The 22,932-nt window shown below is 43.6% G+C and overlaps 2 protein-coding genes across 5 annotated transcripts in view; one reads left to right on the top strand and one right to left on the bottom strand.

Annotated features, from left to right (window-relative positions):
• Positions 1–10,173, top strand: part of TRPM5 (transient receptor potential cation channel subfamily M member 5) — a 50,852-nt gene extending 40,679 nt beyond the window's left edge. The window contains exons 18-25 of the mRNA XM_030451099.1: positions 160–292; positions 2,470–2,644; positions 4,746–4,914; positions 5,609–5,787; positions 6,727–6,859; positions 6,985–7,057; positions 8,038–8,128; positions 9,170–10,173. Coding sequence (XP_030306959.1) covers positions 160–292; positions 2,470–2,644; positions 4,746–4,914; positions 5,609–5,787; positions 6,727–6,859; positions 6,985–7,057; positions 8,038–8,128; positions 9,170–9,270 — 1,054 coding nt within the window. The 3' untranslated portion in view covers positions 9,271–10,173. The remainder of the gene's footprint in view (positions 1–159; positions 293–2,469; positions 2,645–4,745; positions 4,915–5,608; positions 5,788–6,726; positions 6,860–6,984; positions 7,058–8,037; positions 8,129–9,169) is intronic.
• A 1,432-nt stretch (positions 10,174–11,605) lies between these two features.
• TSSC4 (tumor suppressing subtransferable candidate 4) lies at positions 11,606–16,180 on the bottom strand. 4 transcript variants are annotated; one of them, XM_030451101.1, is made up of 4 exons: positions 16,113–16,180; positions 15,574–15,697; positions 14,636–14,708; positions 11,606–13,625 (listed from the first exon to the last, which is right to left on the bottom strand). In XM_030451101.1, the coding sequence occupies exon 4, from the start codon at positions 13,537–13,539 to the stop codon at positions 12,499–12,501; it is 1,041 nt and encodes a 346-aa protein (XP_030306961.1). In that variant the 5' UTR covers positions 13,540–13,625; positions 14,636–14,708; positions 15,574–15,697; positions 16,113–16,180; the 3' UTR covers positions 11,606–12,498. The 4 variants fall into 4 exon arrangements, with proteins under 4 accessions (XP_030306961.1, XP_030306962.1, XP_030306963.1 ...); XM_030451102.1 differs by lacking the exon at positions 14,636–14,708; XM_030451103.1 differs by lacking the exon at positions 14,636–14,708 and having other exon boundaries at positions 15,548–15,697.
• Positions 16,181–22,932: the final 6,752 nt, after the last annotated feature.

Consider the following 22,932-nt stretch of genomic DNA (forward strand, 5'->3'; position numbering starts at 1 on the left):
GTACAAATGTTCCATTCATTTTCCAGGCTTCTGCAACCATAGCCCTGCAGCTCTTGCCTTTTCCTAACTGGGCTGTGTCTGGAAACTGAGGTTAATATTGGAGACAATAATTCTCAACAATACTTGCTGAGTAAATCTTTGTTTTAATGTGTTCTGCAGGATGCTGAACTCCACTTTCCAAGCTGGCCGTACAATCCTTGCCATTGATTTTATGGTGTTTACACTTAGGCTTATCCATATTTTTGCAATCCACAAGCAACTTGGACCAAAGATCATAATTGTGGAAAGGATGGTAAGTGTGCTGAGTATCTCTTGGATAAATAGATGTACTTGTGCTCTCTAAAAATGGAAAGCAGGAAATCTGTTTACAAAGGAGATCGGTTTATAATCTATTTTATTTTGGTATTTTTAAGGCTTGTCATTTTGCATCTATTCCCTTATTTATTGTGTTAGACTCCATCAGCTTAAAAGGGATCCTTCCTAAGAGCTCTGTGTGCATTCAGCAAAAACCTGAGGCAGACAAGAGGCCACTTTCAGAAGGGCAGAGCTGAATGACTCTGCTCTGCTTGGGGATCAGCTCATGGTAGCTGCAAGAAGTGTCAAAAAAAAAAAATATCTCTGAAAAAGGGTAATTGTTAAGTTTCCCACAGGGGTTATTCTGACATATGTTGGAAGATGTTGAGAAAAGATTTGAATTTATTACCACTCTCCTGCAGGAAATGAGGCATTAGGACTCCAGTTGCTGGGCTGGGGTATGCATTGGGATGTAGAAGTAGCTTTTTATTCAGGAGGGTTAATCCTCTAGGCCAATTAGCTCATGGTAACTGATTAATAGGAGTCCATCTAATTGTAAGTGCTATTATAGAATCTCCAAATATTTGATTAGTGACTCAGAGCAGAGCTCAGTAAAAGCCTTACAGTCTAAACAAGCCTATACATTGAACAAACAGAACTACCAAGCCCTTTGGGTTTGTCTACAAATGCAATAACTGGAACTCTAACATGACATTTGCTTGGAGTAGCAAAAGGGTAAATGGCAAATAAATATTTGTTCTATCTAGCTTCCAGCATTGCCAGACTTTTATTGTAAGAGAAGTCAGACCTACAGCTCCTAACCAACCCTTCCTTGCTACAAACCAAGCTCAAGCAGGGCCCTGGGTAAATCTGTGTCTGCTACGTTGGCATCTGAACTCATATGAGATAGAACACAGATTAAAAAGGAGAAATAAGAATATAAACAGCAGCCTAGACAAAACCATAAAATGGGACCCAGCCAAAGCAACACAGTACCTGAGCTTTGGTGGTTCAGTGTTGAACCTTGCATCAAAACCAGTACAAATTACTTCATTAAATGACAGCTTCTTGAAAGATTCATCAAATGGGCTGACTTATGTCCCTTACTTGCCAAGATAAGCAATTTACAATTGTCTGTCATTGGTTTTCTCCTTTTTAACCTTGCTGCAGAATGGCTGAAACCAGTCTGGCAGCAGCTGCATTTGTAGTCCCATGCCAGAACCTTGCCCCTTCACAGAGAGCCTGCAAATTGTGAAAAAAAAAACCACCACCCAGGTTTGCCACTGCTTTCTCTTAACTATGACACCATTACAGTCCTACAGCACTGCTAAATTTTAAATCATCCAGGGGAAAAAAATAGATTGGTAAAAGTCAGAGACATCAACTACACCCTGCCTGGCTTAGATGTTGTATTTATTGTATTGCTATTGTATTATTATTGTTGTATTATTAATAGAACTCCAAGTAACTTCCTGGAGGTCTGAAATGCCAATGCTTTGGGGGAAGAGCTCAGTCCAATAATCTGATTGAAACAAATCTACAATCCCTAATGAACTCTGCCAGATTAGACGGGAAGAAGATGAAGTATTCCTCTTCCACCAGGGAAAAATATTACACTTAAAAAAAAATAAATATCTAACATGTATTTCATGTCAGGATTTTAGGATTTGATAACTTCTCTAGAAAAACACAACGTTCAAAAGCAGGAAGCCCTGAAAACAAATCCTCAGATCCATTACTTAGCTTGAAAACTCAAGACAGAAGCTACCTGACTCTTCTAACCTTTGATTGCTGCTGTATCAGGGGCTCAGGATTGATCAGTGAGCTCCTCCTGTTACCATTCTGACAGAAAATCTGCACTTAAGAGGAATGAGCCTCACTGAGAAGGTAAAATGGGTTTCATTTTTAAATGGTAGATGACTGAAAAGCAAGGTTTTCCTTTAAAACATGCCTTCATCTGAATGAGCTAGCAAAGAAAAATGCTGGTTACAGGCCAAGAACAACATAGCAAGGTCAAGAGAGGAATTCTGTGCATGGAACTGCATCCTATTCCACCTCCTTCAGCCTACACAAGCTTGTAAGGAAACAGAATTATTTGATGTAGAGAGCACCATTCTTTGACTCTGCTATTACAGCCACCTCTCCTCCTTTTCTGCCCTCCCCCTGTTTTTTCAGATGAAGGATGTTTTCTTCTTTCTGTTTTTCTTGAGTGTGTGGCTCATTGCCTATGGTGTGACAACCCAAGCTCTTCTTCATCCTGATGACACCCGGGTGGAATGGATATTCAGAAGGGTGCTTTACCGGCCCTACCTTCAGATATTTGGCCAGATCCCACTGGATGAAATAGACAGTGAGAAAATTTATTTTCCTCCTGATGGTGCTTTGGAATCACAATTCTGATCAGAGCATGGGATTCCTTCATGGTATTGTGTTGGGGTTTGGGTTTTTTTTGTTTTGTTTTGTCCTGTGGGCCAAAGCTTTCACATTACCATCATCTAAATAGTGGATTTTAAAAGGGATAATGTACAGGTGCAGAATTACACTGGAGCACAAGGTTTGGCCCTGTATAGACAAGCTGTTTGAAATACTCACAAAAAGATTTGCAGTTTTAAAGGCTCCCATACTTTCTTGCACTTCAATCCATTTCCATTCAGTTGAACCTAGACACAGAGAACCCTGTGCAAACTGAAATCACAGCACCTCCATCCATCTGGGCAGTAAAGTGACCATGTGCCAGCAACACAGCTCTGCCCATAGGCAAACATTTGTCTTTTAGATGAAATGTTCCTCTTAGAGTGCTTATTGACTCTCAGAGGCAAAGCTGCTCAAACCAAACAAAGCCAGTAATTGCATTTGTGCAACATTTCAAACAGGACAACAGAAAAATAATCATAAGATGTGGAAGAACTTGGACATGAAGGCTCAAAGGCAACATTTCTGATATCAGTGTTCTGAGAAGCAGATAAAATACAGAATAGGTCATCTCCCAAAAAAGTCTGAAGTAATGATACAGCATTTAGCCAGAGTAACAGATAATACAGACTGAATTAAAAAATATCTCATAGACAGAAGCAAACCCATCAGACTTCTTTCATGTTCACTCTGCTTAACTTACTAAGCATTTGACCTAGAAAAGCCAAAAAGCTTGAATGAGACAAGAGAGTGGGGGTGTGTTTTATCCCACTTAATTTTCAATGCCTATGGTGTAAGCATGCACAGCAGTCACTCTTATTTCCATTAAAGCAATTGAAGAGAAACAAATATTTCTGGAATAGGATTCATCTCATTTGGAAATCACATTAATCCCAGGTCATTTGGAAATAGCATTCCCTAGAAATGTGTCTTTCTCTCCAAAGGGTGTCTTCACCTGGATAAATAACTGGTTAAAAGAAAAGAAAAAAATTAATTACAGGGACAACTTCCAGAAGGGAATAATTTGTTCTGGGGCTTATTCTGTTTGATAACTTTACAAAATATAAGGAAAAGGAGCTGGGTAATGAGGGGAAAAATTTGCTGATGAAACTACATTACTGGGTAGTAAAGACTAAAGCTGCCACCTAAGAGCTGCACAGGACACTCCTGAGTGCTGGATCATAAAATAACATTCAGTACAGATAAACATCAGGAACTGCACCTGGTGAAAGCAGCCCCAGCTGGTATGAGCTTTGATATAACCACAAGCTCTAAGGAATCTGACTGTGGTGTTATCCATGGCAGTGGGGAAAAGAATAATCAGTGAAAAAAAGAGAGCATAAAAAAGGAAATATCATTATGTTACTTGAAATTTGTGAACTTAATTCCTAGCTGGTGACAGAACACAGGGCTGGACCTCTAGTCTGATGGAGGAGAACCATTCTTGCCAAACTCGTCTGAAAGCTCAAATGCAGAAAATGAAACTAAATTTAGAATGAGGAGCCCCAGCCCCAAGGTCCTTTTAGGGATAAGAGAATCTCATATTTATACTCCTGCTAACAGAACAAAACCCTACCACCACAATATTGGGTTTAATGATTGTAAAATATCCAGAACAATCATGCTGCTGTTTACACGTAGCCAAGATTAAACCTCATTTTAGTAATCAATAGCATCATCGTCCTTGATCTGTATCTTAATAAGTAAAGTTTAACTAAATATAATATAACTAAGTATAATAACTAAATATACATGTCCATCCATGTCACTAGGTGTTAAAACGAACATGATTAGAGATGGTAATTCAGTCTTTGTTTGCATTGAAATAGCTCTAGAACAGAGTACTTCAAAACTCAGGAAAAAACTGCAGTTCTTTGCTGAAAAAAAGTTTTCTTTGTTGAAAAAAAATTGCAGTTCTTTGTTGAAACTCAGAGAATTTGATCACCAAAGTGCAAAACTTTTGTCTCCACTCAAAGGAGTGCACGAGGCAGTAGGATTTGCCCAAACCATTCTTTTAGTCCTGTGTTCCTCCTTTGCAGCATCACGGATGTATCCCAGGAACTGCACATCAGATCCACTGCAGACTCTGCAGGAGAACTTCCCATCCTGTCCTAACAGCTATGCCAACTGGCTTGTCATCCTTCTGCTGGTCATCTTTTTATTAGTGACAAATGTTCTCCTTATGAATCTCCTGATTGCCATGTTCAGGTAAGAGGGATTTCAGCAACAGCAACTCAAGAGGCTGCAAAGTTTTAACTGGCTGCTTCACTGCCTTGCTGTTGGTTATTCATTTCAAAAGAGACTGCAGTTTTCTTTCTAATTACTATTTGGGGATCTAATTACTATTCTGGGATCATTTAGTTCTTAAATTCTTACAATCCTTCCACGTCACATTAAAGACAAGAAGAAAAGAAGCCTCTTTTACTGCTCAAAATTCAATTAAACATGCAGAGAAGGGTCTGGATCCCTGGCTGTCTTGCAGCAGAAGACTGCAGGTGCAAAAGAAAAAAAATCAGCTGTAAACTTGGCAGTGGATAATCTGCAGAGAGGGAAAATGCTGAATGTCAACACAGCTAATGATGATTCATTTGGTTGCAAAACTGACGTGGCATGTTTGCTGATCTTGCCCAAGTACAAATAACTATTAAAAAAAAAAAAAAAAAGGCCAGAAGAATGTAATTTTTTAACATTTGAAGACTGCAGTTGCAATTATTTTAACATCTAAGAATTTTAGATTAAATAGATGAATTTTAGATTAAATAGACTTAGATTTAGATTAAATAACACTACTCGCCATATCTTTATTAAAGTAAATGTGAGACTAAATTTTGTAATAATAAACTTAGAAGCTTACTAAGGTAAAAAATAGTTATATGCCCTTTTTTTTTGCCCCCAATGACAGCTACACTTTCCAAGTTGTTCAGGGCAATGCAGACATTTTCTGGAAAATTCAACGTTACAACCTGATTGTTGAATATCACAGCCGCCCAGCCTTGGCACCACCATTTATCATCATTAACCACATCACTCTGGTTCTCAGAAGAATCTTCAACAAAATGGAACATAAAAAAGAACATCTGGGTGAGCTAGTAACAAACATCCACCAGCCTGGGGATCCTGAGACTCTCCTAGGACATGCTGTGTAGGCAAAACTGAAGAGAAATTAAGATTTCCTTAAGCCAAGGAGAAATTAAGGTTTCCTTAAACCAAGAGTCAGAATTTATTTTTAACAAAGAATGCCAGGAGAGGAGAAATGAAAAATGAAGGCTTACAATCCATCCTCTGCTATAAACAGCTTCTCAGAAGGCATTTTTTTTATGCATCAGTGTTACAACAAAGGGATTGATATAGAACTGATGAAAGGGATTTGGTTTCTGAAGAGATAAGAATGGATGGGCTTAATAAATAAGTTTTTTGCTCCTGAATTTTATAATTATTATCTACAGAGAAGCCTAAAAACATACACCAAGTCTATAGGGCATGTAGGAACTGTGCCCTTTAACCAGTCTTCAGGAAGATACAAAACAAGTATGTTACATTCAAAATGTCTGTGAAATTGAGGTCACTTGCTGGCTGGCACACTTAACAACAGCAATTGGCTTCATACTTCAGGGTGAAGGGATTTATTTGCAGCTTTTCCCCCCTATTTATAATTTTTCTAATAAATAAGGTTAAATGATAAAGTGCATCTGAAGGTAAAGCTCTGGGCATTAAATGCTTTGGGGTTAGAATTTGTTAGAAGTTTGTTAAGGTCATAAATGAGACAGAAGGACTGAAATTGGTCACTGCTCTTCTTCAGAAAACTCAGGACTTAGTAAAAAAAACTGCAAAAAGCTCTAATGCCTTCCATTAAAAGAGCAAAAAGTAGAAAACACTTATTTTACTCTGCATTTTCATAACGTGACAGCCCTGTAATGGCAAGAACTGACTTTTCTTTAGAATAGCAGCCTTCCAACACCAGTAGAAGAGAAAAAGGAGTAAAATACAATTCTCTCTCTGTCTTACTTTTCTTCCCGACAGAAAGAGATCTTCCAGTTGGTCTAGATCAAAAGATCATAACATGGGAGCTGGTGCAAAAAGAAAATTATCTTGTGAATCTTGAACAAGAAAGGAAAGAAAGCAATGAAGAAAGGCTGAAGGCAACATCTAATAAGTATGTAATTCTGACCCATCAGTGTGCCTTGCAAGTCTTCAGCTTTGTGTTTTAGGATTTCCTCTGAGGCCTTTGCTTTTTGGTGAGCATGTCTGCTTTTTTTTTTTTTTTTTTTTCCTCAACAGGGTGGATAATTTGTCTAAATATTTTTCTGGATTGAAAGAACAAGAAAAGAGGTTTAAAGTTATGGAAGCTCAGGTAAGAAATATTTTTAGAGGCATTTATATCAACCTGAGGATGTCACCACGCTTCTCTCATTTAATGGTGGTTTTCCAGACTCTATTTAGGTATAAAGAGAAGGAGAAATGGGTCTGGAATGGGAAATGGTTTCACTTTCTTCATTGTTTTCTCTCTGGTGCCAGACAGACATCAAGAAACTTTTCCCACCTTTGGCAGAAAGGAGAAAAAGGATCACAGCATTTCTGTTCTCTTTGCTATTCTGAGTATTTTTCTTTCACTAAAAATGCTTCTGGAAGGAAACCCTTCATCTTCCCACCTCCATTCTCTTCCATCTCTGAGCCTTTTCTTCCTTTAAACTGACAGCTTTGGCAACACCCACATTCTGTTTGATCTGCCCTAGACTGATCCTCTTAGACATTGATTTTTCTGATTTTCTTAGATAGCAGCATCTCAAAGGGAAGTGCCTACCATAAAAATGTGAAGCATAAATAATAGAAGGAAACCCTATCTTGAGCAAACCCTTGAAATATAAACAAAGGGTTTTTAAACAGTCTGAAAACGCTCAGCATTACCATGTGCTACCATGTACAACTGTTATTGTTTTCTTTGTCCCTAGAACTCCAGGGTAATTTTGACCTCACTGAAAGTTCCTTATCTTAATACTCCCAACTGCAGTTTCCCTCCCTTTTCTTACCCATTTTATGGCTTCCTGAAAAAAGCCATGCTATTCAATGAACAATGTTGACACCAAATAAAGGTCCAACAGGAACACACATGAAATGCCTTAATAACCTTGTGCTAGCTCGAGATAATGGAATATACTTAAAGGGAAGATATTTAATACATATCTTTTTCCAAGACAGTTCAATCATTTCTTTAAAAAATGGTATCACTGATGCTGCTTCACTCTGCTGCCCAGATTATCTTGCCAGTAAATTTAAGAATGGATAAAGTAGTACAAAAATCAACTGATGTGGAAATCACTGCTTATTTTGTAGATTTGCTACTGTACAGCTGTGATCTCTTCAATGGCAGAGGTTTTAACCAAAAGCAACCTCCTGAGCAGCCAACCAGCTCCAAACTATAAATGTAAGTCTTGAGAACACTAGAAAAGCTCATGAATACAGCTGAACAATTTAGTTGCACAAATGGAAGAAAAAAGATAGGAAAAGAACCACAAAAGGAGGTGCAAAGGAGTATATGTGGAGTTCCTGGGAATATAAACAAGAAATAGTATGTTCATGGTTCAGGCTGAAAAAAATTGCCTCTTGAAAAGTGTATTTAAAAGGTTTGTGGAAAGGAATATTGTTTAGTGTGAGTTGGAATGATCTCATCTAACTTTGAGCATGTAAATAAACACCTATTTGCCACAGGGTTTCTTGAGGGGATTGTGTCGTGGGGGTTCTGGAGTCAATGCAATAGAACTACAAAAGAATTACCAAAATATTCAATAAGGATAACAACAGTCACTTAAAAAAATATGATAAAATGAGCAAATTTGTTTAAATCAACAATGTTTAAATCATTTGCCTTCTGAGCAGCAACTCTTGCTGTCAGGTAAGAATCTTGCCCAGTGTCCCAGGGCTCCACTGATGGGATCTGAAAACATTGCAGACAGAACCAAACTATCAGTCAAAATTCTGGATTTTCTTCTTAATGATCTATTTGAATATCTACCAAATCCTATTATGCAAAAAGCTCTCAAAATACCATGAACTGAGCATACATATATGTATGTATACACACTATAGGAAAAGGAAGTAGCAGGAAACTCAGCTAAGTCATGACATGACAATGCCTCAGATCACTCAGACTAAAATCAAACTTAATTAGTCAGAAGCTTATAAAACACATATGTAAATTGCCTAATTAACAAAAACATGCTGTAGCATGTTCAGCAGATGTATTAATAGTGTAACTGCATAAAAACTTAACTGCAGAAACTTAAGTAGCTGAAAAATAAAGAAAAAAAACCCTGTTTTTATCATTTACTTAGCAAATGCAAAGTAGAATCTGCACTATCTCTTGCTGTGGATTATTTTCAACATTTTAAAGTTTCTTACATAATAACCATTGTGTACCCCTTGTCCTAAGGTTTTTTATGCAAGCATGTGGCTTTTACAGTCCTAGGTGTGATGAGTGCCAACACCCAAGTGCCTGTGCCAGGAAGAGGTGAGAAAGAAGAGTGTGGGTATCAGCCTGAGACTGACATCACATACATTGATCACTAATATTTATTCTCATTTCTTCAGACTAAACTTTTTGTTCTACTTTTAAGCTACTGTTGAAGTAAAATTGTAATATTTTGAAAGCCTAAGGCCCAGCTTCAAAGCCTTTTTACCAAGCACTGTCAATGTTTGACACTACTGGGGATTTCTTGGTCCTTCCCTTTCAATATTTTGGTCTTTCCCCTTCAATTTCTTGGTTCCTGCTCCTGTATCACTTGATCCTCCCTCCAAAGCTTTTCTGCAAACTGGACTAAAAGCTTTCTCCTCTAGGATGGCTCTAGCCAGCTTATTTTCTGAATGCCTTCTGTTCTCTGAACACCATCCCCTCAATCCAGCATCAGCACAAAATTCCATATTTCTGTTCAAGGGAGTCTCCCTTTTGAGAGGTGACCATTTACACACTAAAACCCAAGCCCCTTCCCTGAAAAGCAAGCTCATGTTCCCTTTCCCAAGAAAGCAAGCTCATGTTTCTGAGTTCTGAGGAATCAAGAAACAGTTTCCACAGGAAAAGGCATTGGATATTCTACTATTACAATCCAGAGAATTCCTGGAGTTCTTACAATCCTCAAACAATTGCACTCACCATCTTCTCATCCCATGCTGTGAGGTGTTCCTCTGCTGGTATTCCTTGCTGAGGGCTCTTCACTTATTCCCAAAAGCTGGAATTCTCATCCCATGGTCTTCAGGTGGCTTTGCAGGGACACAGAGCAGGTGACCCTCCCACAGTCAGACCCCCAGCCTCTGTTCTTTTGTTTTAATGCCAGATCTCAGGTTGCTGCTGTTAAAGGAAACTTTGCCTTCATCTATCATAGCAGACAGAACACCACCTCTGCTTCCTGATTTCATTTCACTTTTTTCTCACAAAGGTCAGGAAAAATCTTTTTAAAATATTTTAAAGCAAGAATTGTCCTTTGAATGAGGAATGTGGTCTATGTATCTTTTTTTTTTGCCATTATTCAAACTGATACATATGTCCTCAGCATACCAAAATCAGCTGGCTTTATTAGAATTTTGTATGACAGTCCAATAAAATGGATATTGCTACTCTGCTTTAAAGGGAAATTTCTTTGGAATAATAAAAACAGCATCAGAAAAGGGAAGTATTGGGTTGTGGCCTTTCTTACACTGATAAGATTCAACTGACCTTCATTTCCTCATGCAAGTAACACTGCTACTGTACAACACAAATGGAGGTTGTGCAAAAGCTTTCTCTCTTAGCAAAGGCAGAAAAAAATCTCAGATCTGATAAAAATACCTGGCAAGTATTTTATTAATGGCTATCAATCTTCTAATGTCTTCATAAAAGAGGCATTTGACCAGTTTGCACAGCTCTGCTCCAGACCTCAGCAACCTCATTAAGAGTTTTTGATGCTGCCCTAACTTCTTCTTCACCACAGGCAAGTGGAAGTTGTAAACCCAGTAAGTTTGGGCTGAGCTGTATTTTTTGTTGGAAATAATGTGTATCATACAACAAGCAGGCCCTGCTCTTGGCAACAGCTTCCACTCTCAAGCAGCTACTATTAAATTGTAATCAGCAGATTAAGTATCCCCTGGAAACCCAAATCTCTCCATTTGGAATTGCTCTGTCCTGCTCACAGGGCTGTGTAACAACTGATGTATTTAGCAACAACTCCTTCATCAATGTGCATCAAACTGCATCCTCCTGAGAAAATCCACTCTAATTTTAAAATAAAAAGGGGGATTTAAAAAAACAGACCAATAGTTCTCATTTTACACTGTTTCCTGCTTCTGCTGCCAAATGAGGCACCTCTTCAAACACAAAGATCCAAATGCTTTGGGCCCAGCAGCCAATTATTGATAAGATGCTGACACCCCCTCCCCAGAAGCAGCAGCCTCCTCAAATAATGTTTGAGCAAGCACAGCCTAGGAAGAAAAATCACAAACTCTAAAGAAATAATCTTTCACAACAAGGTTATAAATACTATCTAGCAAAAGAAAAAAGCCAGTCCAAACTGACCTGAAGTAACCTGAGTTTCAAGTCATATAACCTTTCAAAGAATTTAATCTTTCAACCTTATTTACAAAATTTATTAACAGTATGAAAAACTACTATATTTAACATTCACCATAATATGAGTCATTGTATGAGGTGATTCATCCTCTGAAGTGAATCTCTACGTACTGCAAAATGACTGAAAATATTAAAAATGTGAATGTTTAGAATCTAAAATATTGAGCTTGAGGGAGAAGTTACAAAGGGTAAGCTTAGAGCAACATTCTGGAAGATTTTCGAGACAATTCCCAAAACAAACAAACTGAGTGTTTGTCAAAACTCCTAGAGCTGCACTAATTAGCATGGTTCAAGGAGCTGAAGAAATCAAGCTGCAACTGAAAGTTTATTGAATCCCAAAGAACAAAAAAACCCAACAGTTTGGATACAAATACCTCATTCCCACCAAATCCACACATGGAATCAGTGTCACCTGGAAAGGACATACAAGCATTCAGGCCAAGAATCATCACATCAGGAGGAAAAGCTGCTGCCCAGTTCAACCACTGAATTTTGATCTCCACTCAACAGACTTTGCTGGAGCAAAGCTGAGTCTGTCTTCCCCACATGTATCCAGAGTTCTACCTCTCCACAGGAAATATTATTATAATCTTTACAATGTAACACTATATACAAGTTAAATCTTCAGCTAACCTTAAAAAATACTGGTTTTGCACTTCCCCCAGGAGCCCCCCAAAGGGATGGTTGGGCACTGCTGTGCTTTTACTGTCAAAAATTTCCTCCCTGGGACAGAGCCTGGAGAAATCACATCAAATGGAAGACTAGGTTTTATTTTCAGTGTTTAAAAATCTCTACATACTGAGCTCATCATCTGTGTTTCAGAATTCTGGAGGATCTGGAGACTTCTCTAGATTTGGGGGTCAGTAGGAAGCCTTGCAGCCTTTTAGCTAAAAGATCTCTGTTTGTTGCTAAGGGGCACTTCAGCTCCAGAACAAGCCCCAGGGAGCTGCTTGAACAAACAAATCACACTTAATTCCCTCCTGCTAGGGTGCAACTATCCTTTGCCCACAGACTTTTTATGAACAAGAAGTCTGAACTGCATTTTAGGTAGCCTGATTTCCAACAATATAAAATGTGCCTGTGATGCAGACAAAATGCTATTGCATGGTTTCCAGATCAGAAAACAAAATAGTCAGAGAAAAACCAAACACATCCAAAGACAACACAGGTCCCTGGATGTCTCCAATGTGCTCCAGCCTTCAGGATTCTTCCTTCTCATCTTCATTGTCTACTTTAGGTCGGAAATTTTTCCTGTTCTTCTTCTTACTGCAATGGAATCCAACTGTTTCCAGTGGCTCTTCACCTTTTCCACTAAACCTTGCACTAAGCTTACCTTCTGTATTCAGGTCCCCTGCCATCATGCACTCCTCCTCCTCCTCTGTTGCTTTTCCACTTCCACTGTCTAAGTGCCCCAGCTCTACCTTATCATCCTCCCTCAAGTCATCAGTTTTCTTAAGAGATTTTCCTTTCAGATCTGTTTTCATGTGTTTCTTATCATCCTCCCCTGATGATGCTTTCTTTTCCAGTCCATCAACACCCCTTTTTATTGGTTTGGTGAAGACAATCCTCCCAGCTCCACAGCTGGAGGGGTCCTGGTTGAAATATGGGGTGTAGCTATCTTGAGTAGCTGAGCTTTGCTCCTCTCCTCTTTTCTTCAAACCCTCTAGAAATTCCATGGCCACTGCCCTGTTAGTCTTGTCAGTAGACTCTGAAACTCCATCCAGGCTGTATTTGGTCCAACGCTCTGGGTGTGCCACATAGTCAGGCACTGCAGGAGAAGTTTTGGGAGCCAGCCCAGGTTTGCCTTGCTTTCCCACACTTTCTGGAGCCACATGACTGGAACCTGTGGTTGGAGGCAATGGACGTTTAAACCTCCCATCAACAACATTATCTTCAGGCAGTGAGGGTACAGACAACTTGGCTGCCTCTTCCAGGCAATCAAAAATGCTCTGGCTACGGAGAGAGAACGTGGAACTCATGCCCCTCAGATGGAATGGCTGGACAGGAGATTTGTGACTGCTGTCTGAAGAGTCAGGGGTCTTCCCTGGTCTGTAATCCCCATCCTCTACAGAGGGCTCCTCAGGAGATATTGTGTCAACTTCTGCTTCCTCCGTGGAGCCCAAATCATCGGAATCGGAGTCGCTGAGCGACACGGTGTCCGAGGGCAGAGCTCCTTCACAGTCCATGGCACCTCCAGCCACTGGCCCCAAAAAGGGCTCAGCTCCATCCTGATCTCCCATCTTCAAGTTAGGGCTCCAGGAAGGTCTTTGACAAAGGCCCAGGAAGAGCAGCAAAAAGTTTTCCAAGCAACCAGCAAATTTAGTGCCTAGAATACAAAGAAGCACAGAAATGCAACAGGAAAATAAAAATATCACTCTGTGCTGTGCAAAATAATTACAACCCCCTAGTACAGTGTTTCAGGGATTCCTGAGTTATTTTTGCTTGAACTAAGACCATTATTTGAGGCATGAATGCACAGTAAAACTAATGACTTACATAAGTGTCAATATAAGAATCTGAAGGAATTAAAAACAGCACTGCACACCGAGTTTCAATAAGGGTTACAGCAGATCCAACTACTTAAAGAGAATTTTTTTAATAAATCTGAATACCTCTTGATTGTCTTCTACATCTTAGAAAGCAACAACCACTGCAAATGACACTCTGAATTTCTCATACTGCATAGATTGGTACCTAAAGTACAAAACCACATCCTAATCACTCAGACATCTTTTGGCCACTCTGAACCTTGGCTGCATCAGACACTTTACCTCCTGTCCCAATAATCATCACACTATCACTGCTTGAGGTCAGTGCCAGACAAGCCACAAAAATGTCACAGCCGCAGCTTCAGGATTGCTTTAACGTAACATCAAGTGCAAGGTCCACTCTGACCTTGTCTTGAAGCACTCATGTCTCCACTTGATCCCTGGAATCACAGATTGAGCCAGCCCCAGGATGCAAATCCACTGGAAAACTAATCACACATGCCATGCTTGTGCCTGGAAACAAAGGGGAGGGTGCACCTAAGGGTCTGCAAGACCTGGCCCTTCAGGGAGTCAAAGGCAGAGTGCTGAGAAGCCTGACCTCCAGCAGCAGCTGGAATCCAGATTCCCTCTGCCACCTGCTTGAACTTGTGGAACTGAGGTGCTTGGCAATCACACTACCACTTGCTGGGCAATCAGAAACCAAGCTGGCAAATAGATCCTTCAGCTCACAAAAACATGAATTAGAGACACAGTTCTAACATATTATTAGAATAAGCTCAACTACCTAATTACAGGTCCTTCTGAAATGATTCAGTAAACAGACATGGAAAGTCTGTTAGTCACTCACTTTCTATGGACACTGAGTCAGCTTCCCCTCCTCAGGGTCGGTGAAAGCCACCAAAGATCTCAATGCTTCCACCCTAGAAAACAAACATTTCCATCAAGATACTGGAAATGTAGTTTGAAAACGAGTTTTAAAAGTAATTCCTTCCCCTTGAATCATCCAAAGCTGCAGAACCAAGTTCTAAATCTGACACAAACTCATGCTAGTACAAAAAGTGCAGATATTCCTGGATTTTTGGCAAAGGAAAAACACCCAGCCTAATAAGGCAGGCACCACTGTATTTACTCAGTCTCCACACTCACATTGCCAAGATTATTCTGTACAGCAGAAGAAAAGTTTTAAGAAAGCAGAACTGCAATTTGCCTGTGCTGTAAACCATTAGTATATGTACAGTATTAAATGCAACTAAGAATATAAACTATGCATTGCAAGTATTAAATGCTGCAAAAAAAGAGACCATGGATACCATGGAGCTGTGTTTGCAAAGAAAGGACATAGTCACAGCTAGTGCCACATTTCCATGGGGCATTAAAACATGGAGAAACTTCTGAAGAATTCAGCAGACCTGTTGATGGAACACAGCACCTGGGTTCCATGTAAAGTTTGGCTGTCTTTGACTAAAGAAATCTGATGACTGCTCTTGAAAGCACTGCCCTCAGTATAACTCTTAAATAGGACACAATACCCTGAAAATCAGTCTTCTGCTTAATTTTATGACACAAAAGTAATGACTACAACCCAAAAGAGGCACTGAAGCACAGTAGTGACTACTAAACCACTTATTTTCAGATAGCAGTAGAAGTGTCCATCACAGGCTGTGAATCAGGGTATCTGTCTGAGGACTGTTACACATACAAACGTTGCTCCTAAGGGGATGTTTTAGCCCTAACTCCATTAGCAGACAAACACACTGACCCTTAGAATACACCAGGCAGACTCACAGCTTCATTACGGTGATGTGATCACAGCACAAGTCAGACAGGATCCTGTCTTTCTCTAGGGGAAAGTCCCCATTAGACTCTTCCATCCTGCTCTGCCGTTAACAGGCTCTGTCCTCCTGCAGCACTGGGAGCAAAAGAGACCCCAGTCACCCCAAAACTCCTCTCAGAAAGCACTGCAGCCAACACCCCCCCCCTTAACCCCAGCGCTGCGCTTCGGGACGGTGCCCGCAGAGGCTGAGGGCAGCAATGCTGGTCCTTCACCTCAGGGAGGGGGAAACCACCGGGCCTGGCCCAACATCGCAGGTACAGCCCACAGCCTGCCCAGGACACCCTCTCCTTTCCCCTGCCCACCCTGCCGCGGCCTACACCACCGCTCCCCGTCCCGCAGGCCTCAGCACAGCCGCGGGCTGATGCCTTCTTCCAGCCCCCCCCCCCCCCCCCCCCCTTACACACACACACACCCTCCTCCTCCCGACACGGGGGTCCCGGAGCTCCCCTCACCCCGCACACTGAGGAAAGGAGAGCGAAACACCGCATACCCCAGCACCGCACCGGCCCCAACACCGTTCCCGCCGCTCCCCGTCTCCGCCCCGGGGCACGCTGGGACACCGAGTCCCTCCCAGCAGCCACAGGCCGGCAGGGCGCGGCGGGAAGACTACAACTCCCAGCAGGCAAAGCGGCGCAGATGGGAGTGGGGAGGAAGGAAAGCGGGTGACCTCCGCCCCCCAACCCCGCAGCACCTCTCTCTCCTTTGCGCCCCGGTAGTTGTAGTCGCTGCCATTCCTCCACCGGCGGACATTTTGAGAGACGAAGCGTGAAGAGAACGCTACGGGCCCGCCGCGGAACGAGGCCGTGATCTGCCCTCCGCGGAGACGGGGGAACTACAGCTCCCAGCGTGCTCCGCGCCTGAAGCTCGCCCGCCATTTTGCGCCTGTGAGGAGCTGGAGCGGGAGCGGCGCTGAGCGGGGTGCGGGTCCGCGGTACCGGGAATGGCAGCGGTGGCTGAAGCCCCGTGGGCACCTCTCGGGCTTCCCGGCTCCAGGAAGGGGTCGGCATGGCGAGCACGGAGAGGCAGGGAAAATAATAATAATAATAATAATAATAATAATAATAATAATAATAATAATAATAAAAAGTCCAGAGTTTTTTTTTTCCTCATCAGAAAAGCAGCGTTTAGTCACAATGAAGACTTCAGAGGAATGGCTGGGGTTTTTTTCTTTGCTTGTTTTCGGTTTAATTTGTAGGGATTTGTTTTCTACTCTAGCAAGTCACTAGGGACATAAAACCACTCCTCATCCCCCCCCAAATAATGATAAATAAAGTTTCTATTTTCCGTCCCAGAAGGTTGTGTTCCCTGTGGGCATTGGGAAGTGGAGCGCTGTATGAAAATGTTTCACTGGTACTCACCAAACATCCCTCATTTTTTAATGCCTCTTTCTGCAAGGTGTTCATTTGGTGGAAATGAATTTCTGAAATGTCTTCAGTATTTCTAGGATAAGGAAAAAAGAAAAAGCCAGGTTTGCTGAGCTGGTGGGCTGTGGTTCCATCTTCCCCAGGCTTTTTTTTTATTGCCTCGGGGTTTTATTATTAAATTAAAAAAACAGCCTGAGCCTTTAAAGGTTGCACATGGACCTCTGTGCAGAGGGATTTACTGTAGGCTTTGCTTGTCATTCAAGCTCACCTATGCCACTGTTTTGCAACAAATTAAGAAGTTGGCATTGAAGGACAACTTTGTCTGATTTTTGTGGCACTTTTCATTCCCTCTCCATGCCATCCCAGCCCTGCTCCATCACTGCTTTGCTGAGGGCCCTGCAGCCGTGGCAGAGGAGACTTCACTGCATCCCACCAGGCAGGGCTTCCCCCTGAATCACTCCTAACATCAACTGCAGCCACTTTGTTTGCATCATCATTATTAAACCTATACTTTCCACCTGCTGGAGTGTTGCTAACTACGGTAATTTCTGAGCCTGGTGCTGCGTTTGGAATACATTTGGCAGCAATGATGAAATCAGTGCAAAATGCCTCCTGCCTGGCTGGAGTTGTGCTGGAGATGTGACACAACAGCTTTAGAGGTGTTCCCCTCTCTGTTGATCCTATTTTTCTAATGTACACACTTCAGTTTGTCACAGGTATTCCAATGGGTTCCCAGCTGGAGGGAGGAAGCAAAAAGGGAGTCTGGTGGGTGGGTGAACATGAATGGATGTGAGGAAGGCAGCAAACAGGCAAAAGGAGCCAAGAATAAACCTTGAGTGCTGTGTAACAGCATCAAGGGTGCAGGGGTACAGCAGGAGTGAGCCCAGGCGGGTGCTAAGGAGCAGACAAGAGGAAAACCAGAGCCCTGTTTTTATAAAGCTGGATCATCATTTTTAAACCTATACTTTCCACCTGCTGGAGTGTTGCTAACTATGGTAATTTCTGAGCCTGGTGCTGCGTTTGGAATGCAATTGGCAGCAATGATGAAATCAGTGCAAAATGCCTCCTGCCTGGCTGGAGTTGTGCTGGAGATGTGACACAACAGCTTTAGAGGTGTTCCCCTCTCTGTTGATCCTATTTTTCTAATGTACACACTTCAGTTTGTCACGGGTATTCCAATGGGTTCCCAGCTGGAGGGAGGAAGCAAAAAGGAAGTCTGGTGGGTGGGTGAACATGAATGGATGTGAGGAAGGCAGCAAACAGGCAAAAGGAGCCAAGAATAAACCTTGAGTGCTGTGTAACAGCATCAAGGGTGCAGGGGTACAGCAGGAGTGAGCCCAGGCGGGTGCTAAGGAGCAGACAAGAGGAAAACCAGAGCCCTGTTTTTATAAAGCTGGATCATCATTTTTAAACCTATACTTTTCACCTGCTGGAGTGTTGCTAACTACGGTAATTTCTGAGCCTGGTGCTGCGTTTGGAATACATTTGGCAGCAATGATGAAATCAGTGCAAAATGCCTCCTGCCTGGCTGGAGTTGTGCTGGAGATGTGACACAACAGCTTTAGAGGTGTTCCCCTCTCTGTTGATCCTATTTTTCTAATGTACACACTTCAGTTTGTCACGGGTATTCCAATGGGTTCCCAGCTGGAGGGAGGAAGCAAAAAGGGAGTCTGGTGGGTGGGTGAACATGAATGGATGTGAGGAAGGCAGTAAACAGGCAAAAGGAGCCAAGAATAAACCATGAGTGCTGTGTAACAGCATCAAGGGTGCAGGGGTACAGCAGGAGTGAGCCCCTGAGGGTGCTAAGGAGCAGACAAGAGGAAAACCAGAGCCCTGTTTTTATAAAGCTGGAGACAAGAAGGGTTCACCATGGGCTGGTGCAAGCAATGCACTTGATTTTCAACCCTGGTTTCAGTGCTCAGTTGGGAGCTCAGGCAGAAGAGGGCTACCTTACCTCCAACATTTCCATGACCTGTGGATGTGGACAAGCCTCATTCCTCTGTTTCCAGAGGCTACAAGTTTTCCTTTTTTTGCCTGTCATGTATGTTGATACCCAGGTCCCCTTCAGAAGCCGACTGACCCCTTTGTCCTTGTTCCTGTCTCTTTGCAGACAGATTTAGCATCTCACACTGCAGAGAACGTGGGGCTGAGCTGCTTTTCCTCTGGTGGCTGAGGCCAAGCCAGTTTGCAGTGGTGTGGATCTGGTGGTGTGTTGGGATTTTTGCTATTGCTTGGCGACCGCTGAAATGAAAATAATGAGTCAGCCTCTGAAGACAAACAGATGGTAAAGTGTTTTCCTCTCCCAGGCATGAGCTGAGCTGGCTTGAAGAGGGGTGAGGGGCTAAAAGGCAGATCTGAGCTGCTGGGCAGGACATCATCCATACCCACAACGTGGATTTTGAGGGGCCAGCTCCTTCACAGAGATGGCCCCACGCATCTGCAGGAGCCCAGTTAATCCCTGCACGTGGGTACCAAATGCACACCAGTCTCAGCCCTCTCCTGGGGTGTCTGCTGCTCTTTTCTTGCAGAAAAATGTTGTTTCACAGCCCCCATCCAGGAACTGTTTCTGCTGCTCACTGGCAGGCTCCTGCTGCTTCTGCACGCAGAGCCTGGCAGAGCCTGCTGGCCCTGCTCCTCACAGTTGTAGGCAAGTGGGAGGCATGTCCTCAGCAGCCCCTTGGGTTTTGCAAGCCAGACACTGACTGGATGCATTTTCATTATGTCCTCTGTCTTCCCAGAAAGAAGAGGTAATCATAGAATCTGCCAAGTTGTAAAGGACCCATCAGGCTCGTCAACTCCTGTCCCTTTGGAGAGCACCTCAAGAATCACCCCATGTGCCTCAGAGCATCATCCAAACATTTATTGAACTCAGGCAGGTTTGGTGCTGGAACTGCTTCCCTGGGGAGCTCGTTCCACTGCTCAACCACCTTCTGAGGTGAAAAACCTTTTTCCTTACATCCAACTTAAACTTCCCCCAGCACATCTTCCTACCATTCCTCCACTGGTCACCAGAGAGCTCAGTGCCTCTTCCTCCTCCTTCCCCAGTGAGGAAGGTGGGGTAGCTGATGCTGGAGCTCCTGAAGTGTTTTTCTGCAGGCAAAAAGCAAAAGCACTGTAGTGTCCCTGCATCCTCCTCTGCTGGGAGAAGGCAGTCACACCAAGCTGGAGTGGGGACAGGCAAAGGAATTCATTTGAGTTGTCCTTCCCCACTTGCAGAGAGGAAAGCCTACAGTTGGCCTTGAAACCCTCCCCTGGGGTGAGTTTCACAGAATGTTAGGGGCTGGAAGGGACCTCAAAAGATCCTTATTTTAGTGACAAATGCCCTGTTATTCCCCACTACCCTCCCAGGGAAAACAAGGGAATAGGGGAGAGAAACTTTATGGCTGAATACAACTTCAGTAGGTAGAACCTACTCAAGGTTTTACCTGTCTGGGTGAGTGACGTCCTTCTTCAGGGAGGAAACAAGGAGCAGCAGGACAGAAAGCCTTAACCCAGCCAACCAGAGAAACCCCCATTTGACTCTCTTGGGAGCCGTTTTATACTGAGCACATGGGTTGGAGCACTGGGATTGCTCCATTTGGGTCACCTGGCCCATCCTCTCCTTCCATAGCTCAGCTGCTCCTCATCATCACTGCCACAGCCACAGCCTGGAAGCTGCTGGGGGGGGGTTGTCCTAGGAAGGTTCTCCTGTCCTGGTCCTCTCAAACCAGGACAATCATGGAGTCCAACCCCCCTGCCACAGCAGGATCACCTGGTGTAGGTCACACAGAACACATCCAGGTGGGATCTGAATGTCTGTAGAGAAGGAGACTCCCCAACATCACTGAGCAGCCTGTGCCAGGGCTCTGTCCCCCTCTCAGTGAAAAAGCTTTTCTTGTATTTACATGGAGCCTCCTATGGTCCAGCTTGCACTTATTACCCCTTGTCCTATCATTGGGCATCACTGAGCAGAGCCTGGCACCATCCTCCTGGCACTCACCCTTTATACATTTATAAACATTAATGGGGTCACCCTCATTCTCCTCCAAGCTGCAGAGCCCCAGCTCCTCAGCCTTTCCTCACAAGGGAGATGTTTCACTCCCTTCAGCATCTTGCTCACTCTGTGCTGAACTCTTTCAAGCAGTTCACTGTCCTGGAACTGAGAGACCCAGAACTGGACACAATATTCCAGATGAGATGAAAATCTTACTGGTTTGCTTACAGCTTTCAGGCAGGGTGCTGTGTGTGCAGTTTCACCTGGCTTCATGCCAATGGCTCTGAGCTGTCTTTTAACAAGGAATGCCTTAGAAAAGCAGGGCCAGGAAACACTTTTAAAAGAAAAAAAAAAATTATGCTTGTTACTTGCAACCACTGACACTTCATAGAATCATAGAATCATAGAATTGGCTGGGTTGGAAGGGACCTCAGAGATCATCGAGTCCAACCCTTGAACCACCGTTGCGGTTGCTAGACCATGGCACTCAGTGCCACATCCAGTCTTTTTTTAAATATCTCCAGGGACGGAGAATCCACCACTTCCCTGGGCAGCCCATTCCAATGACGGATCACTCTTTCCGTAAAGAAATTCTTTCTAATATCTAACCTAAACTTCCCCTGGCACAACTTAAGTCCATGCCCTCTTGTCTTGTTGAAAGTTGTTTGGTAAAAGAGCCCAACCCCCACCTGGCTACACCCTCCTTTCAGGTAGTTGTAGAGAGCGATGAGGTCTCCCCTGAGCCGCCTCTTCTTTAGGCTGAACAACCCCAGTTCTCTCAGCCTCTCCTCGTAGGGTCTATGCTCGAGTCCCTTCACCAGCCTGGTTGCCCTCCTTTGGACCTGCTCCAGGACCTCGATATCCTTCCTGAACTGGGGGGCCCAGAACTGGACACAGGACTCAAGCTGTGGCCTCACGAGGGCTGAGTACAGGGGCAGAATCACTTCCTTGGACCTGCTGGCAATGCTGTTCCGGATACAGGCCAGGATGCCATTGGCTTTCTTGGCCACCTGGGCACACTGCTGGCTCATGTTCAGCTTCTTGTCGATCCAGACTCCCAGGTCCTTTTCTGCCTGGCTGCTCTCCAGCCACTCTGTCCCCAGCCTGTAGCGCTGCATGGGGTTGTTGTGGCCAAAGTGCAGGACCCGGCACTTGGCCGTGTTAAACCTCATCCCGTTGGAATCAGCCCAACTCTCCAGTCTGTCCAGGTCCCTCTGCAGAGCCCTCCTGCCTTCTAGTTGATCAACACTCCCCCCCAGCTTAGTGTCGTCTGCGAATTTGCTGATGATGGACTCAATCCCCTCATCTAAATCATCAATGAAGATGTTGAACAGAACTGGGCCCAACACTGATCCCTGGGGGACACCACTAGTAACCGGCCGCCAACTGGATGCAGCCCCGTTCAGCACCACTCTCTGGGCCCGGCCCTCCAGCCAGTTCCTAACCCAGCACAGGGTGCTCCTGTCCAAGCTGCGGGCTGACAGCTTTTTCAGGAGGATGCTGTGGGAGACGGTGTCAAAGGCTTTGCTGAAGTCCAGGTAGACCACATCCACAGCCCTCCCCTCATCCACCAGTCGGGTCACCCGATCATAAAAGGAGATCAGGTTGGTCAGGCATGACCTGCCCTTCCTAAACCCGTGCTGGCTGGGTCTGATCCCTTGCCCATCCTGCAGGTGCTGTGTGATTGCACCGAGGATGATCTGTTCCATGACCCTGCCAGGCACTGAGGTCAGGCTGATGGGCCTGTAGTTTCCTGGGTCCTCTTTCCGGCCCTTTTTGTGGATTGGCGTGACATTCGCCAATTTCCAATCATCTGGGATGTCCCCAGTGAGCCAGGACTGTTGATAGATGATAGCGAGAGGCTTGGCGAGCTCTTCTGCCAGCTCCTTCATTACCCTTGGGTGGATCCCATCTGGTCCCATAGACTTGTGGGGATCCAAGCATCGCAGTAGGTCACAGACTGTGTCCTTCAG

Source organism: Calypte anna, chromosome 5 (genome assembly GCF_003957555.1).
Source record: "Calypte anna isolate BGI_N300 chromosome 5, bCalAnn1_v1.p, whole genome shotgun sequence".
NCBI classification, from domain to species: Eukaryota; Metazoa; Chordata; class Aves; order Apodiformes; family Trochilidae; genus Calypte; species Calypte anna.